An 18830-nucleotide genomic window follows, 5' to 3' on the forward strand; every position below is an offset into this window, starting at 1 on the left:
TTGGTTTCTTAAATTTTATTCATATTTTAGTCAAATATTTTATTTTTGAAATCGTAAGAATCAAATATCATAAGATTAAAAAGTTTTAAAATTAAAAAAAAAATACAAATACTAAATTTTACCCCAAAATTTATTTTTTCTTCTCTTTTTCTTCAGGCATTCTACTTTATTCTTGCTCTTTTTCTTTAGGCATTCCGCAAGTATATTAAAAAGCATCCAACTTTTCGAAATATCTTGATATTTCTGACAATCATTTTAAATAAAGTTATGGCCTTCCATTTCATAAAGGCCCACAAACGGCCGAGCGGTAAAGTCGCTGAACACTGGTAGTTCACTCCGGGGTTCGAATCCCGGTAAACGGGCTGGTTGCATGGGTGTTTTCGTGGATTTTCTCATGTGTACCGTGTATGCCAGCTAGTTTTCCTTTGAAAGTTCTTCACAAAGGCATCCTTCCTTTTAGGCAGATAACCCTGCTTTGACGTAACTTAATAATCCAATTCAATCCATTTCATCAATATTTGGTCAGAGCCTTTCTCAGTCTTTAGAGGCTAAACATTTTGAAGGTATGAGATGAAAGAAAAGACTGGTTTCAACAAGAGGTTTTGGTTTATTTAATTATGACAAAGCACACTAGGGCTATCTGCCTAAGGGAAGGGATGCCTTCGTGGAGGACTTTCTAAGGAAAACTGGCTCGCATACACGTTACACATGGGGAAAACCACGAAAAGGCCCATGCAGCCAGCCCGTTCGCGGGATTTGAACCTCAGACCGAACTACCAGAGTTCAGCGACTTTACCCTGGCCGCTGTTTCATCAGGAGGGGAAAAAAACGCCTTTAGGTGACATTCACATACAATACTGGATAAACTCCTGATTTTTTTTTTCAAAAACATTTTCCCTGCAAATTTTTGCTTGCTTTTCTCCCTAATTTTCTTCTTTCCTTCTACAGTTATTTTAAGTGCTCACACAAGAAAATTAAGATTTTTCGATTGCTAGATTTTCATAAATTTTGCATTCTTGTCAATTTTTTAAAATATCAATTGCATCAACTGTGTTTCAGCTGAAGACAGCTTTTCATTTTCTAGACATTTTAACTATAAACAAAGTATAGAGCAAAGTACAAAGGATAAATATTTTAATTAAAAGATTTTTTGCTAAATGACAAAGAAATAAAACAGTCCAGCAGTGTTTATTCTTCACCACCGAGTGACCCGATTCTTATATCGGCTGAAACAATCTAAATCACATTAAAGATCATGTTTTTTTATACAATCTATAACGCGAGGGAAAAATTAGCTTCTTAAAACATTTTTTCTAAGAAGATTAATATAAAAGATTTATTTATATATATATTTTTAAAGCTGGGACTTGAACCAAACTGTCAAACTTTTAAAGTTTAATTTACATGGTGGTTATAATTAAAGTTCCAATTTGAAATGGTCATAAAAGGAAAACTACCGGACCAAATGTTATCAAACTTGGGAATCGTGTAAAGGAGGTTATGGGAATTTATTTTCCGCGGAAAAAAAAAAAAAAAAAAAAAACTCGCCACCAGGTTCAAAAACTCACCACCAGGGGGAAAATGGCGCTGTATACAATATTGTTAAATGAAATAAGAACGAAAACATCTGTTTAAAATGCGTTTAATATTTTCCGAAACGTGTTACAAAGCAGGTTCAATGTAGCGTCCAGCATTTTCCGAAAGTAAGTTAAATCCTGTTACTGCATTCTCAACAGCAGCTCTTAGTATATCAGGAGGAATGTTACGGACATGTCAGTGTATCACATTTTTCATTTCTGCCAAATTATTTAGATTATCACCATAAACAGTGCTTTTGAGATAACCCCATAGCCAAGAGTCACAGAGGTTGAGGTCTGGTGGGAAGAGGGGAAGTGTTGGCTTATAAGACTTGCATTCGTGAAATGTTGCCTAAGTAACTGTGCGACACACGTGAGGTGGGGCCCAGCCCTGCATAAAAATCAGAGTATCTAAAATGCCACGTTACTGCAGTTCATGTATCACGAAACATTTTACCATTGACTCTAAGTGAGCTGCAATCGCAGTGGTCCAGCTATCCACTGCTCTTCAGAGAAAAATGGTTCAGTTATAATACTAGTTGTCATTCAACACTAAACGGTGTGGAATGACTGCTATGCAATCGAATGCAGTAGGAGAATGCAATGGAACTAGATAGATAACATGAGAGATTTCTTTGCCCCAAATCGAATAAAAGCGTTTTGAATCAGTATCTTCATGTTTTAGTGCCGAATTCAGACTTCAAAAATTACTAATTAGCGATCTGTAAGAAAACGATTTCCAGATTGTACACACTTGTACGAGTGATTTGCGATCTCACATTTTCTAATCGCTAATTCGTGGTTTTCACGGACGAATTTCTCACTTACACAGATGGCGCACTCAACTTTTATCGAATTTAACGCCTTTAAATGGTAATTTGCCTACTTCAAAGTTTATTAAGGGTATACAACATATTAAACCCGTGTAACAAAAGGTTAAGTTAGATTCCGACCCATATTTCGTTTAACAATATTGCATACAGCACCATTTTCCCCTGGTGGTAAGGTTTCCAACTTCCGTTTTTTCGCAGAAAATAAATTCCCATGACATCCTTTACACGGTTACAAAGTTTGATAACATTTGATCCAGTAGTTTTCCTTTTATGACCGTTTCAAAGTGAAATTTTAATTATAGCCACCCTGTATATTATTAAATTTTAATTTGAAGCTATGCGTTATATGTATACCATGCATAAGATTTTCACTTTTATGGAAAAAATAAAGAATCGAAGCAAATATACTTAGGATATTAGACCAAAACTGAAAAAATTTCCCCTCCCTCCGAAAATAAAATATTGAAACTTCGACCATGAATTTATTGAATTATCGAAATATTCAATTTGACTTATCTTCTAAGTCCTATTTCCGACAACAATTTTGTCAAAAATTCCGAATTACTGAAGCTGAAGTAAAAGGTTTAGTATATATTCACTGTATGTTAATAAAGTAATAAGAGTGTAACAAAAAATAGATTATCGAATTTACGCTGATGCAACTACTTGTTTGAATGCACAACATGTAATGGAAGAGAAGGCTTGTAGAGATCTGTTTTTCACATGCCTCTAAAAGTAGATCTCATACTCTTTTTGTCTCTTCAATGTTAAAAAGCGTTCCTTTGAGAGGCCTTTAGTTTTGGGGAGGAAAAAATCATAAGAAGACAAATTTAAAGAACATGCAGGACAATTGAGTACACATACTTATTTTCGGAGCACAAGCGGTTCTCCGATTGGTTATTGAATAATGAAAAGATGCATTGTCATGCAATACAAGACATTTGGAATACGTTTTCTGACTGTTTCTGACTGAAAACGTAAGATTAAAGGTCATCTGCTTAATTCACAGCCCTTTACAAGTCAACTACTCGGACAATTGCAGAATCGTTTTGATCCTAAGCTTGTAAGACAAACGTAATATCACTGGATTTAAACACTTCTTTAAACTTCCGAGAACGTTCCTTCTTTAGCTCATAAGTGAATACAATTATTGCAAAAAAAATTGAATATTCATTTGCACTACGGCTTGATAGTTTACTAACAAGTTAACAAAACTTAAATTCTGCTTTTTTGTCTAAGAATACAACAATATTTTAAATATTTACAAATAAAATATTAAATTGGAGCCTCACGAGTTGCCTAGCATTTGAAGATTGTTAAATACTAATTGTTTGTTGCGAAGTCTAACCCAGGCTGCATAGTTGGTTTTCGTAGTTTTCTAGGTTCTCTATGAAAGCATCTTAATCAAATAGCTCCCATGTTCTTTCTATGTTCAAATAAACAACTAACCTAGTTTAAGCGCGATTTCCAAGGGAAGTTACTAGCAAAACCCGAATACTCATTAAAATCATGTAGCTTGCCAATCGGGAGTAACATGAAAGTTACGGCACCAATAATTGAATTGCTGTTACGGTACGCTGTTTCTAAACTTAGATGGTCATTCTCTAATTAAATAGCCCACCAGCGGCCGAGCGGTAAATACGCTGATCATTGGTAGTTCGGTCCGAGGTTTGAATCTCGCGAACGGGCTGGCCGCATCGGCGTTTTCGTGGTTTTCCCCATGTATAACGTGTATACGAGCCAGTTTACCTTAGAAAGTCCTCCACGAAGGCATCCCTCCCTTTAGGCAGATAGCCCTCGTGTGCTTTGCCATAATTAAATAATCCAATCCTTAATTAAATATAATTGATTTGTAACTTCTACTGGAACTGACGGTAAGAATTGAAGTGCAAATAAATAATATCGTGTGCAATCTTGATTAATATAAAATTAAAAATATTTGCACAGAAAAATATTTGCATTCAGACAGAAAGTTTTTTGAAATATTTGCAATTACTTTATAAGAAGGATTTATTAATAACCGTAATAATTACTTATTATATTACTGATGATTAGGAATCAGTTCTTGACAATTACATTCTAAATTAGAATTTTAAGGATATAATGAAAATACGCTATGCACAAAAATACATTTTAGGATAAAAATGAGTTGGTTTTTTATGTTTTAAAATTTCTTAAATTCATTTAATAAACATCGTATCCTCGTTTTTAATTGAATCCTGAATGTTGGGTGGCGTGTATAGAATTATTCTTACTTGTCCACAGAATCTTCTGACTTATCCAGCCATTAAGTAGCTGCAGATCATTTCTACATAACCATTGAACTTCCATTAATTCAGTCTCTAGAGGGCTGTATGTTTATATCATAATTTGACTTTTATAAAAATGATTATTCTAAATCTTATGTTTCTATAAAAATATACTGTGCTTTAAAAATGTGGATGATAGTATCAACCACTCTTTCAACCACTTCAAAAGCAACAGTTTGTTTAGAAATAAATTATGCAGTTAATGTCATAAAATTTAAATAAATATAAAACAAAAATTCTCAGTTTTAGACAATTCGATTTAAACGAAGTAAAGTAGCAGACGATAAAACGCCGAAGGTAAAAATTTACTCTTATTTTTTAAAAAAAAAGAAAGATAGAGAGAAATTTTAAAAAAATAGTTAAAAATTTGAATAATATCATCTATAATTTAAAAAAAAAATAGCTTTTCATATAGTATTAATAAATATTTATTACGCTTCATTGAGGGAAAAAATGTCATATAATTAATTCTCTGTAAAATATTACTTGAAATTTAAGGTTAAAAATAGCTGTGGCAGTTCACTGTAACAAAAATCCATAGACCACATTTGGCGTTATTATCGCTCAAAAAAAAGATGCCAAATTTCAAAACTCGAAAATATGTAAATTCGTGTATATCTTAGAAAATTTTGAATAAAAAAGTCTAATTTTTTGCAGATATGCTTAAAAATACACCTACTTTAAGGTGATGGTAAAAATTTTATAGGTTATAATTCAAAATTTTTTTCGAAAAATTTATAAAAATTATTTAAAAATAGAAATTTAAAAAATAAAACACAAAAAATGGGTAAATTTTATTTGGAATGAACCTAAATTTCGAAATGTGAGAGAAAAAATCAAAAAAGTTTAATAAAAAAAGAGATATTAATAAATATTTGCCAAATTCAATTAACATTGAGGAGCTAAAATTTTGAGAGCTAATATTTCAAAAACTACTCGTACGATTTTTACAAAACTTGGTATTCTGGCATAATTTGAGACGTAGAATCGAAATATGTAAAAAAATGATATGTTATTTCAGAAAAAGTCCGATTTTGTGTCAAAATACCTATGTTAGAATAGTGCTATATATAAATCTAATATATATCCTAAGTCGTGCTTTCGAGACATGAAGAACGCAATTTGAATTTCGTGAATCGCCCCAGTAGAACGGGAGATATAGCACTGTCCTTTTTTTTTTTTTTTTTTTTTTTTTTTTTTGAGCAGTGTACATATTTTTGTCCCATTCAGATAACACTTTCTTGGCGCTTAATTTTTTTTGGGGGGAGGGGGGGGTCATAGAATGTATATAAGAAAGAGTAGCTAGTCTCATGATTAGCTTACAAAATGTGCCTGACATCTTTATGTTATGTTAGTTGACTGCTGGTCAGACCAGCTTCGCTGTTCCTGCCAGTAACGATTTAGAATGAAAATTGAACAAAAAAAGCATGAAATATTTTTTAAAAAAAGGATTGAAAGCTATAGGTTAGATTACCTGAATTTTAAAGTTTAATATATTTTTCATGTGGTAAAGATATAATATTTATATTTTCCCCCATATTTAGAATTGCTCCTACTATTGGTTATTTGGCTTGTACATTGGCTACTATGTTAATCATCCTCTGTACACACCTCCTAGTAAGTAATTATTTTATTAACTATGCATATTTATGCAAATGTTTGTTTCCTTTCGTACAAATTGCGCGTGTTTATATGGAAACCTTTGATATAGAAAGATGTATATGAAATTTTTAAAAAATATAGTTAAAATGTTGCTTATGAGAACTGTGTTTGGATGCAATTAAAAAAGGTTTATTTTATTTCATTTATTAGAAGTTTTAATACCTCTTCCATACTAATTTTGTGTACTTTTCTAGGTTATAGTAATGTTCAAATGTATCTTGGTCTTGCTGGTTTTGTCGTAAGTATCCCCTTTCATAACTTAATCGCTTGCTAAAATTTATCAGATTTTTAAATATATAAATTTAAATAACGTTTAAAAGAATAGGAGTTCATTTTCTATACTCTGGTATTCATTGCTTCTAAATTCCTTTGGTCTTTTTTAATATGTTGTGTTTATCTTTTCCAAATCAACTCCCTGTAGTTACAGTGCTTTTTACACAAATTTCATGGATGATTTTTTAGTTGGAAGAAAACATTTACTGTAAGAAAGAGTGTACGTTAATATACCACAAAATTTAAATGCTGATATAAGAACATTCCTCACGTATACTCAATAATGAATAGTGAATGCACTGTTCAAGGATACCACAATCAGATGTTGTCATAGATCAGCCTTAAGGTTTTGAGGAAATACCATCTTACTGTTCAACGAATGTTTGCTAGCACTTGGGAATTCTTTATTTTTATGCAGTATAATGTACTAAATAATAATGAAATTTAATCTAAATAAAAACTAATTTTACTGAAGAAAATAAAAGTAAAGCTGGTTGAGTGATGTACATAGAATGAAATACACACATCAGTTTATTTTGGTTAGGATTACAAAATGTTCTGGAACTATTATTCAAATTTTTCATGCTACTTTTGTAAAAGACTACTGAATTCAAATTGCATTATAGTAAACTCAGCTTATGACCCTCTGGATAATAATGAATAAATTTTTTTCCCGTCTACTTTCCTGTAGACTTAATTTTATTTTATATGGCTATAACAAATTTTCAGATGTATAAAAATTGGATATAAAAAAAAACTTTCTGGGTACTGTGACATTTTTTAAAATTTTTCTTTTTTCCAGTATTTCTGCAGTGTTCAACTAAAAAATTACTTACCCTCAAATTCTTTCTGTTTAATACTATAAAAATAAAAAAAAAAAAACACTTCTTTTGTCCTCACCTCTACCTTTCTCTGTATTCTGAACCGTAAGCAGGTAGAGTGCTCAACTGAAAACCAGAACACACAATAAACATACCTTAGGACAGTGGTCTCAAACTCAAATTGCATGTGGGCCAAATGCACAATCTGAAGACAGCTGACATTCCAAGAAATCTTTTAGCAGAATTAAAAATTTTTATCAAATAAATAAATTTTAAGTTTTTTGTATTAAATATTTATCAAAACGTACATAAATTATAGTAACAGCACAATGGGAAAAAAATGTTATTTACTTTTATTTTCTGTCTGAAATCTAACGTTTGGTATTCACAAGATACTTTCTATAATTCAAACATATTGACACTAAATATATCAATGTGACATTTATTTCAAATAAATCTGGTGTGTTTCACTAATCATTATACAACTTACTTTAATTTAAACTAAAAATCAACAAATAATAAAAAATTTCTAAGTTTTTGAAGAAAATTTCTTAAGTGGAATAAAAACTTGAGAATAAATAATGACAGCATAGAAGAATAGTTTTTAGGTAGCAATTTGTTATTACAAATAGCATTTATTTTTATATAGAATTTTTCATTCTTAATTAGGAAATAGCGTAAGCTGATATAAATGGGGGCACTAAGCAAAAAACATAAATTTACAAATATCCACTAATATGACAGAAAACATTTCAGCCTTCACATGTAGACGGCACCACATGAATTCTACTAAGTAACTGTCGAGTAATGTCAAAATGTTGTCAGACAATACCTCTTTAGCATTTATTCTGCCATTTAGCACTGCTCTGAAAACATAAGATAGATTGGGTATGACAGCTCGTAACTGGATCAATAAAATTAAAAGACTGCTTCACTCTGAAGAATCCTGCAGTCCATCTGATATGTTATTCTGTATTGCATCCATTAAAGTCTTAACAGAGCCATCTGGAATAGCAACTAAAGCATTCTCCCGTTTCTCTACAGAAACCTCAGAAAACCTACTATGGAGGGTGTGTACAATACATGACTTGTGTTATGTTTCCATTTTGTTAACAAGTTTTCAACAGTTTTGTTCATACCAAAACTCTTCAAGGAGTTGCAATAAACCTGTTGGAGATAATTGTTCCAGCCCATTGTCATGTTGTGATTTAACTGAAGCTGTCATTCACAAAAATCAATAAAAGTCAGTTCCTCTCTCTATAAATAATTAAATCATAGGTTGGTGGAAAATGGAATGCATAAGTTCTGAAACCATGTTCCTTTTTGGATGCCTTTCTCTTCTTTGCAGGGCCAAAGATAGCAGAATCATTTAGCCTCTGGATCAACAAATGGTTTGGTTCCTAGATGTAGATGAACAGTTATTTAAATGTTAATTAATTATAGTTTCAAGTACATGTACAGAATTCTTTTCTGTTATGCACTAGCCATGCTTTTTGGCATGTGGCAAGTAATTATCTATTGGCCATCATATGCCACACATTGTGTATATTTGTCATCTATAAACTATCCTTATACAGTCAAAAGTCTTTAATCCGGACTCGTCGGAACTTCGGCGATTCCGGATTATAGATCATCAATTTAAATCTGGTAAGATGGCATGCAGAAATTATAAAATTAAAAATATGAAACCATAATTTATGAAATAAAGAGCAATTATGGTCTAAAGGTATCAAAATTTACCAAAAAAAAAAAAAGCTTAATATTTAATTGTTTAGTTTGTTAACTCTTTGAAATCCAGACCTTTCGCTAACCTGTATCCTCAAAATACCGGACTGCCCGAAATAGTTTTCCCGTTTCACAGCAATTTCCTCCCCTCCCTGTCCATTGACGCAAAAAATAGGTATGAAGAGCCATGAGAGAGAGCATTAGCCTTTGACCCCGTTCTTTATAAAACTATTCTGAAGGTCAGACCAAGAAGCCTTTCCGACTTTGTTATGATCACGACTGAGATTTTGTTTATTTCCGTTATTTTTATAGGAAGAATAAATTGTTTAAAAATAAATATAATCCTTAAATTTTTAAACTGCTCTTTTATTGCTGCTTAAAGCTTAAAACCACATTGTTCCACAAAAGAATCAACAACGAAATGTCACGATCAAACAAAAGATAGGAAACCTCTTAGGACAAGCTGTCCTAAGAGTAACTTATACAATGCATTTGGGAAAGAAAACAAGATTACGATCTCGGATAAGGAGGGAAGAAAAGGAAGGAGGAGGAGGGAAGAAAACAAGATTGCAATCTCGGCCGTTTCTGATTGTTTCATTGTAGGGCTGTGAAGAAGTTAAACATTTCTTTCAACACGCGCATGCATAAAGCATATATTGCGCATAGTCAAAATTAGAAAATTGCAACCAGAAAACTATTTGACGTGTATTCGTAATATTTATAATGACGAGTAATTTGATTTAAATCATATCAATAAAATTTGATTTAAATATATTAAGATGGAGTACATCGAGATAAAATACTACATTTAGTAAGGAATTATAAGCCAAATAAATTAAAAACATCTACCCTAAAGATAAGCATAGTGCTGACAGATCAACTTCCAGTTCATTGCACGCCACAACGTTTCCCCCACCTCCCCCCGCAGAGCAACGTGAAATTGATAAACAGATTTCGGAATGGTTAGAGAAACAAAGGATATGCCTTTATCCATTTTTTGCAGCAATTCCACTTTTTGTTTGATGGACATCGAAACATGCTTTCACTTTGTAGATCCTTTGGCAGCTTCAGAATCGGAAATTCTTTTTGACATAATCGAAAGTTCAGGCTTACTTTCATAAAATTGCTAATTGTTTAAATCTGGTAAGATGGCATGCAGAAATTATAAAATTAAAAATATGAAAACGTAATTTATGAAATAAAGAGCAATTATGATGTAAAGGATATCAAAATTAAAAAAGAAAAAAAGGCTTAATATTTATTTGTTTACTTTATTAAACATTTCTTTCAATGTAAGTTGTTTGCTTCGTTTTATGTGATAATACTTTCTCTTAATTCTATAAACAGACATAATTTCTTCTTCAGTTACAAAGTTCCGCTGTTCAAGTCCTATAATTGCTGTGTCGAGAATACCAACTAATTTGCCAATCGAAATTTTTTCGTTTTCAATAACCTCTGTGTCACTTTCTTCACTATTGGAGGTGAATTATAATGACGAGGAATTTGATTTAAATTCTATCAAAGACAGAGTACATCGAGATGAAATACTACATTTAGTAAGGAATTATAAGCTTAATAAAATAAAAACATCTGCCCTAAAGATAAGGATAGTGCTGACAGATCAACTTCCAATCCATTGCGCGCCACAACGTCCCCCGCAGAGCAGCGTGAAATTGATAAACAGATTTCAGAATGGTTAGAGAAACAAAGGATATGCCTTTATCCATTTTTTACAGCAATTTCACTTTTTGTTTTATGGACATCGAAATATACTTTCGCTTTGTAGATCCTTTGGCAGCTCCAGAATCGGAAATTCTATTTGACATAATCAAAAGTTCAAGCTTACTTTTATAAAATTGCTCTTACAGTCTGCAAAAAATAATAAGCCGGATCCAATTCGAAGATTAAGGAACAATGCAATCATCAACATTAACTGAAATAGACAATTAGATAATTTTAGCTTATACCGTCCATTATACATTAAACGCGCAGTAAAAACGTATTCTGCGCTTGTGCACACGCAAATGCGCAGTCGTAAAGGTCTTACGCGCACGCTTAAAAACGCTTATGCGCATGCGTCAACGCGGCACATGCGCAGAAAGTTTTTAGCTTTGAGGTCCGGATTATGGGTGTCCGAATTAACGACTTTTGACTGTATATGTGTTTTTAAAGAATTTCTTTTTATTCTGCAGTCCTCCTTAAGAAGAAGGACTTGTGTCTGATCCCCTGAAAATCCATAGTTATTGAAAATTTTGTTTATTGTGCCAAGCTTTAAATGTTTAAAATCGAAACCAAGCTGCTTGGCAACTCAATCCATCATTTCTTTCAACGCACACATGTGTAAAGCATACATTACGCATAGTCGAAATTAGAAAATTGCAACCAGAAAACTATTTTATGTGTATTCCTGATATTTATAATGATGAGGAATTTGATTTAAATCATATCAAAGACGGAATACATCGAGATGAAATACTACATTTAGTAAGGAATTATAAGCCAAATAAAATGAAAACATCTGCCCTGAAGATAAGGATAATGCTGACAGATCAACTTCCAATTTAATGGTGCGCTGCGGCATTGAAAACATCTGCCCTGAAGATACGGATACTGCTGACAGATCAACTTCCAATTCATTGCGCGCAGTTCCCCCCCCATCCCCCACCACAGAGCAGCATGAAATAGATAAACAATTTTTGAATGGTTAGGTCATTTTTTGCAGCAATGCAACTTTTGTTTAATGGACTTCAAAACATGCTTTCTCTTTGGTAGATCTTTTACATATTAGTAAATATATATCGTAAATTCTATTTGACATAATCAAAAGTTCAAGCTTACTTTTATAAAATTGCTCTAACAGTCTGCAAAAAATAATAAGCCGTATCCTATTCGAAGATTAAGGAACAACGCAATCTGCAACATTAACTGAATTAGATAATTTTAGCTTAGCTTATACCGTCCATTATACATTAAACACACATGAGTAAACGTATTTTGCGCATGCGCACACACCTATTCACAGCCGTAAAGGTCGACGTGACGCATGCGCAGAAAGTTTGTAGCTTTGAGGTCCGGATTATGGGTGTCCGAATTAACGACTTTTGACTGTATTTGTTTTTAATGGTGAGAAAAATAATATAAATTAGGACCTGAAATAAATAAAATCTTGAAATTATTGCAACGCTGTGTTTGCAACAAATTAAAATATATTCGTAGGCTGCATAATGTTACTGTGGGAGCTGCATGCAGGCTGCTAGTTTTAGACCAGTGACTTAGGACAGTTGTCTCAAACTCAAATTGCAAGTGGGTCCAAACGCACAATCTGAAAATAGTTGATAAACAGTTTTCTTTTTGCAAAATAAGAAATATTTTAAATCTTACTAAATATTTATCAAAAACATACATTAACACACACAAAAAAAGGGGGGGGAAAGAATTCAAATTTATATTTTATCTTTTTATCTAAAAACTGTAATTTTGGTACCAGTAAGATATTTTTGTTGGTTACGCTTTGAATATGTATGAATCCTTAGACCTTAGACTTTGAAGTATGAAATCCTTAGACCGTCATTTCTTTCGAATAATTCTAACATATGTAATTAATCATTTAATATCTTACTTGAAAAGTTTTCAGAAAAAATTTACCAAGAAAGACAAATTTGAGTATAAATAACAAAAGCCTAGTCTCACTCACTTTTTTTATGAAATGATTCTTCAATGCATAAAAAAAATTACATGTTTGTATGTTAATAATTATAATTTTTTTATTTCTTACTACAGTTTGATACTCTTCATCACAGTTTGTCAGTGCTGATTGGTCAATAGGATTCTTTTCTTATTAATTTTCAACTATGAAAAAACTCTTTTCATATGTAAATGGATTCCTGAACAAAACAATTATTCTTAGTGCAAAAATTTATAACTGAATTTATTATTTTTTTACAAGTACGAATAAATGTTAAGTGTCTGTATCTTCAAATCTTTGAATAAGATTTATATCACATTGTAAATAATTAGCTGTATTTATAGATTTTTTGGTATATTAGTCAAGTTTGTTGTAAGGGAAATGAAAATAATGTGAACTCAAGACTTCAAGTAACTCAAATCTTTACAACACTGTATGTGCAAGAGATACATAACTGAAATACTATCTTCATGGATTGCATCAGAGTGCCACATGTCACCCTCAGGCCACTAGTTTGAGATCACTGTCATAAGAGATCTTACTTTGTCACACTTGGAGCCAAAAAATCTCTTGAGACAAAGAGCTTGAATCAGTATTTTGTTTACATTGTAGTTCTTTGATTGAGCTATCAGATAGCAATCTTGTTAAATGCTGATCCTTGTTCAAGATTGTAAATGCATATTTTAGATAGAGATGTGTAAGGGGAGGGATGCATCCAAGTGTTAACTTTTATGTTAAGTAATATTTTGTGTAAAAATTATTAGCTTTTGGTGAAATTGGAAGCAATGAAAAAGAATTTAGTAACTGCATGTAATAATAATTGTAATTAATTTTTAAGGTGTTTAACTGTTAACATCTTTTGAGAGATGTAACAAAGTTAATCACTCTTTCTGCGTGATTCTTGAATCAAGTTTTACTCTATATTGTGAGATAGTTCTTTTTTTTTTTTTTTTTTTTTTTTTTTTTACGTGATTCGGTATAGCAAACCAAATTTTTGTTTCCATTAAGTTCATTATTGTGGAGTTCAACTGTATTTCAATTATTTTTGATGCTGTAGTGTATTTAGTTATTTCCAACTAGAAAGCTCGCAGTCATACAAAATGACCGCTGTTCTAGATATTATAAATTGTAATTAAAATGATTTGAAACTGAATTACCCAGGGCAGGCGGCGAGGATGCCCCTTTGTTTATTGCCCCATGGGGTTTCCCCCTTCTATTTGCTTAATTACTTAAAGTAGAGTGCAGTGAAAGAAACCACTGGTGGTACATTTCTTAAGAGCCACCGCTAGCTCAATAAATATGATTTGTGCAAAGGTGTCTGCTAATTGAAACTGAATTACCCAGGGCAGGCGGCAAGGACGCCCCTTTGCTTACTGCCCCATGGGATTTCCCCCTTCTTGCTTAATTGCTTAAAGTAGAGTGCAATGAAGGAAACCACTGGTGGTACATTTCTTAAAAGCCACAGCTAGCTCAGTAAATAAAGGTGATTTAAATAATAAAATGTTAATTCACATGTCAAAGATCTCTTTGTACACAACATTTCTTGTGTAGATCTTTCCATCATTTTTAAGCTTGCCTTGCAGAGGACTATCAATTATTTTTAATTTTATTTTCCGTTCTTTCACAAACTCTTGAACTGGCAACATAAAGTTGACCATGTCCAAATGCAAGCTCAAGTAAAAAAATGCCAACATGCTTAAGCGTTTGGTCGGGAGACTTATTGATGGTTATAGCAAAGGCAAGTTTTACAGGAAATTGTCAATTGAAACGGCATCCCTGTGCCATGGCAACTTTACTCCATTGGCTAGTACAGTTACGCAAACAACCAATAAACTATCGGCGACAAACAGACACTTAAGCCGCATATATATATATGGGTGAAGTAACATGATCTTCTCCGAAACGGCTGGCTCCGGGGTTTAGTGAAGCACATCGTTGGATTCTGCAGGTCCATGGCACACCATTTTGACCATTCGTGTCTTCGTGGGGCCGAAGCCGAAATATTAATTAAAAACTAATTTTCCCCTACATTTTCCACTTTCTTTCTTGGGTTTTCCCTATTAGAGGGATTTGGCTACGTGCCAAATTCTTTTTTCTCGAATATCTACAGAACAGCGCCAAGTTGAAATTCGAGACGCGTATCCTCGGATTCCAAAAAATTCTCCGAATCCATCGATACCATTCTTATCTTCGTACGACTTCAATCGGGCGAAATATTAATTAAAAACTGCGGAAACGTTTATTTCCATGCTCGTTTTTCTGAGTGACAACAATAAACTATCGACGACAAACATTTAAACCGCTTATATATATATAAAGAAAACAGAATTAAAATACAATTTGTGTGGAAAACTAATCTCGGCTCTGAAGTTTATCAAATCGGATCTATGGTCCTTTATCGAAGAAGAGCTTGTCGAAACTATACTGTTTCTTAGAAATTACTAATGGTAGTTTTTCCATTTCATAATAACGCTCATTAATATAAATAATCTGCTATGCAATAATTTTTTTTTTTTTTTTCTGTATCATCCATTGCTTCTTTTATATTAAAAAAATAAGCTGTAACCTATGTGTATGTTTACATTTCTATGAAGAAGTCAGAGTCTTTAAAATTCCATGAGCTGGAATTGGTCAATTTCCTTACCAACTCCACAATCTTGTTTAAAATAAACAGTGCTTTTGATACTGTACCAGATTTAGCTACATGCTGTACAACAAGTGCCTTCGATATCTTTATCTTCAGTAACTATGGATATCTGCATTAATACTTATGTTATTAGCTATTAATATAACTTTTAATTATTTGATTATTTAAAATAAACCAAACCTTTAAAATTAGGCAGAACAGCAACGTTATTTTAGCGTAGATTTTGAATAAAACACTTCTAGTTTTGAAGGTGTCAGCTACAGGTCCTTCTTCTTGAGGGAGGAAAAAATCCTGCTTAAATGGGAGGAGCAGCTACCCTATTTATATCAAAAGCAACAGCAGAATAAAGCAACCTGAATGTAGTGCCATTTGTTGAGTTAATATTTATTGACATATGTGCCAGAATGTACCTGCACACACTCATAACATCCGGCTGCATGCTATTCATAAAAGCTAGGATATAAGAGGAAACAAACATACCTCTCCACTGTCAGCTAAATTTTTTTCTCTTGCTATCTTAAAAGAACTTATTGCATGACTTTTCATTTAATTTTTTTTGCGTAATCATACGATTCAAAAGCATTAAAGTGAAAGTAAATTTTTTACTCCTGTTTTGTATGAATATTCTTACATTTGATTCATACTCGTACGTTTTATACTCTTATATTTTTATGTTTTGATTGTATAGCTCTTAAATTTAATTTGATTAAATTATTCTTATACTATTATATTTCTCTTATATTTTTATATATATATTTCCTTCTGTCTTCTTTACAGTTTGCCGAGTTGGGAAATTTGAGTATTCACCTTGCTCTGCGCAATCTGCGACCTGCAGGTAAAATATATCTGAAGTACTTTTTCTAATCAAGAATGATGTAACATGAGAAATGTTTTTGACTGAGTAATTTTTTTAACAGGAAGTACAGAGAGAAAAATTCCTCTTGCAACTGGCAATCCGTTTACATATCTTTTCAACTTGGTTTCCTGTCCCAACTACACGTATGAAGTTCTGTCCTGGATATCATTTTCTGTAATGACACAGTGCTTACCAGGTAGATAAATAAATTTTGTAATTTTTCATGACCATGCTAGATACTGGCAATTTATTATTAATTTTAATTTATGCAAATTTTGGCTAGGTATCTGTTTAATTAAAGTCTAGGTTTGCTAATTTTAACATAGGCTGTGTAGTCTACATATCAAAACCCCCAACTTCCTGATTTTTGCAGTTTATTTGAGTTTATAGAAAGTTCATTGGTGAAGAAATGGGTAAAACCATTGAACACTATGCCGTAAGTTGAACTATGCCAGGTTTTTATCACATCTTTCGGTGTTAAAAACCTGGCACAGTCTGTACCTATGCCAAAATATAATAAAATGTGTTAGCACCCTTTTACACATTGGTCATTGTTTGCCAAGACATGGGGGTGGCCAGCACCTTTATGAAATTCAGTTTGTACCATAAAGAATGTGGTCTTCATCAAGATGCCTGGATGCCACGTGAAGAATTTTATTCAAGTGAATAATTTCCTATTAGGTTGTAAAGGTGCTAGCACATTTCACAAGTTTGTTACAAAATGCCCAGTATCCTTATGAAAGGAGTTCATTCTGTGAAGAATGTGATCTTCAATGAGATGCCTGGACTGCATGTGAAGATTTTTATCCAAGTGAAAAATTGCCAACTAGGGTAAAGGTGCTGTCTCCTTTTGCAAATTGGTCTCTAGCACCATTATGAAACCCAGTTTGACCATAAAGAATGCAATCTTCATTAAGATGCTGGGACACCCACATGAAGACTGTTATCTAAGTGAATAGTTGTCGACTTGCATAAAGCTGTTGGCATTGATATGAAATTTTTAATGTGGTGGGACATAAACATTCCTTGGTCTTTGCTTTGGCATAAAGAATTAGATCAAACAGGTTTGAATTAGCGATGAGTGAACAATGGTGTTAGAAATGTGAGTTTAATACATTTGCCATTAGTTTATAATTGTTTTCCCTCTTGTGTTTAATTGTGGCTGGTAAATCAAAAACCATGAGCAACAGACTTAGTACATTGTAATTTCTACACATTGCATCACAAAACATGATCAGGTAAATGCTTCTTTTTTTTTTTTTTCTTTTCGGCGGGCACTTGTTTTTCTAGAATTGACCACTCCTAAGGCCAGAAGTGGCAGCCATTTTATTCTGGAGCACCTAATAGGCAGCCACCATTACCCCCATGAGAGGACAGACAATTTGTATCCATGTGTTCTCTGGGATTCAAACTCAGACCCTTCGGTATCTCATTTGACTCCACTAATTACTATACCATATAGGTGGCCAGGTAAATTCTAGAAATATACATTCATTTATCTAGAAAAATCTCTTATCCAGAAGCTAGAAGGTTCTGTTGTGCCAGTAAAGAGAAATTCTAATATAATTATTTGTAATTAACAGGTTTATGATTACGAAATTTGAATCTTAAGGTTTAAAATGTATTATATTTTTGGCATATATTTAAAAGTACTTGACCTCTAGGTCTTCATAGCTCTTTAACTTGAAGTTGTCAAAAAGCAGTTGTTCTTAAATAGTCTTTAAAATTTTCAGTTTTATTCTGCATTAACTATGAAGGTTAATACAGTGTGATTACTTCTGTTACATTACCAATACTGAATTTAATTTTTTTTCTCACAGCTGGTCTCTTTACTTTGGCGGGGCTGTACCAGATGACCGTATGGGCTCTCGGAAAACACCGCAACTATAAAAAGGAATTCCCCAAGTATCCCAAGAACAGAAAAGCTATCATTCCATTTATTCTTTGAAATACTATATTTTTGTGTTGGTTTGCTTTGTAGCTGGTCTCAAAATACAGGCATTCCAATTTACATTCACTACTTAAAATGTTTTTGTTTTCAGTGTTACTTTTCTAAACTCTGATATTTACTGTTGGATTGTCAGTGGCTCATTAAAATTTTTGGATATATATAGAAGTATTTCTATTTATGTATGAGATTTAAAGATAAATGAACTGAAATATGGAAAATGCTGGCAAAAATTTCACTTTTTTTTTTTTTTTTTTTTTTTTTTTTTAAGCTTTGTTAACTAGCAGTATTTTCTAATTTTTAAAAAAATAGACTGCTAATCAAGTAAATTCGTAAGTAAATGAATCATATAAGTATTTATTTGTCTTAGAAAGTTAATTCAGGGTACAACTTTAAGCAATGAGTATGATGATAAGGGCTATTGTTAGAAAATAACACCATTATTTCAAGGCACTGTACCATAGTCATATCTCCGCCAAATAAACAAGACCTGT

The 18830-nt window shown here is 32.4% G+C and overlaps 1 protein-coding gene across 1 annotated transcript in view; it reads left to right on the plus strand.

The window, feature by feature from the left end:
• Window positions 1-18504, plus strand: part of Sc2 (trans-2,3-enoyl-CoA reductase Sc2) — a 56646-nt gene extending 38142 nt beyond the window's left edge. The window contains exons 8-12 of the mRNA XM_035351350.2: window positions 6264-6336; window positions 6576-6619; window positions 16310-16367; window positions 16450-16584; window positions 18209-18504. Of these exons, the coding sequence (XP_035207241.1) occupies window positions 6264-6336; window positions 6576-6619; window positions 16310-16367; window positions 16450-16584; window positions 18209-18336 (438 nt within the window). The 3' untranslated portion in view covers window positions 18337-18504. The remainder of the gene's footprint in view (window positions 1-6263; window positions 6337-6575; window positions 6620-16309; window positions 16368-16449; window positions 16585-18208) is intronic.
• The last annotated feature ends 326 nt before the right edge of the window (window positions 18505-18830 follow it).

The sequence above is a fragment of the Stegodyphus dumicola genome, chromosome 2, assembly GCF_044657685.1.
Source record: "Stegodyphus dumicola isolate Sdum_Otavi_A_Nest chromosome 2, ASM4465768v1".
Lineage (NCBI taxonomy): Eukaryota > Metazoa > Arthropoda > Arachnida > Araneae > Eresidae > Stegodyphus > Stegodyphus dumicola.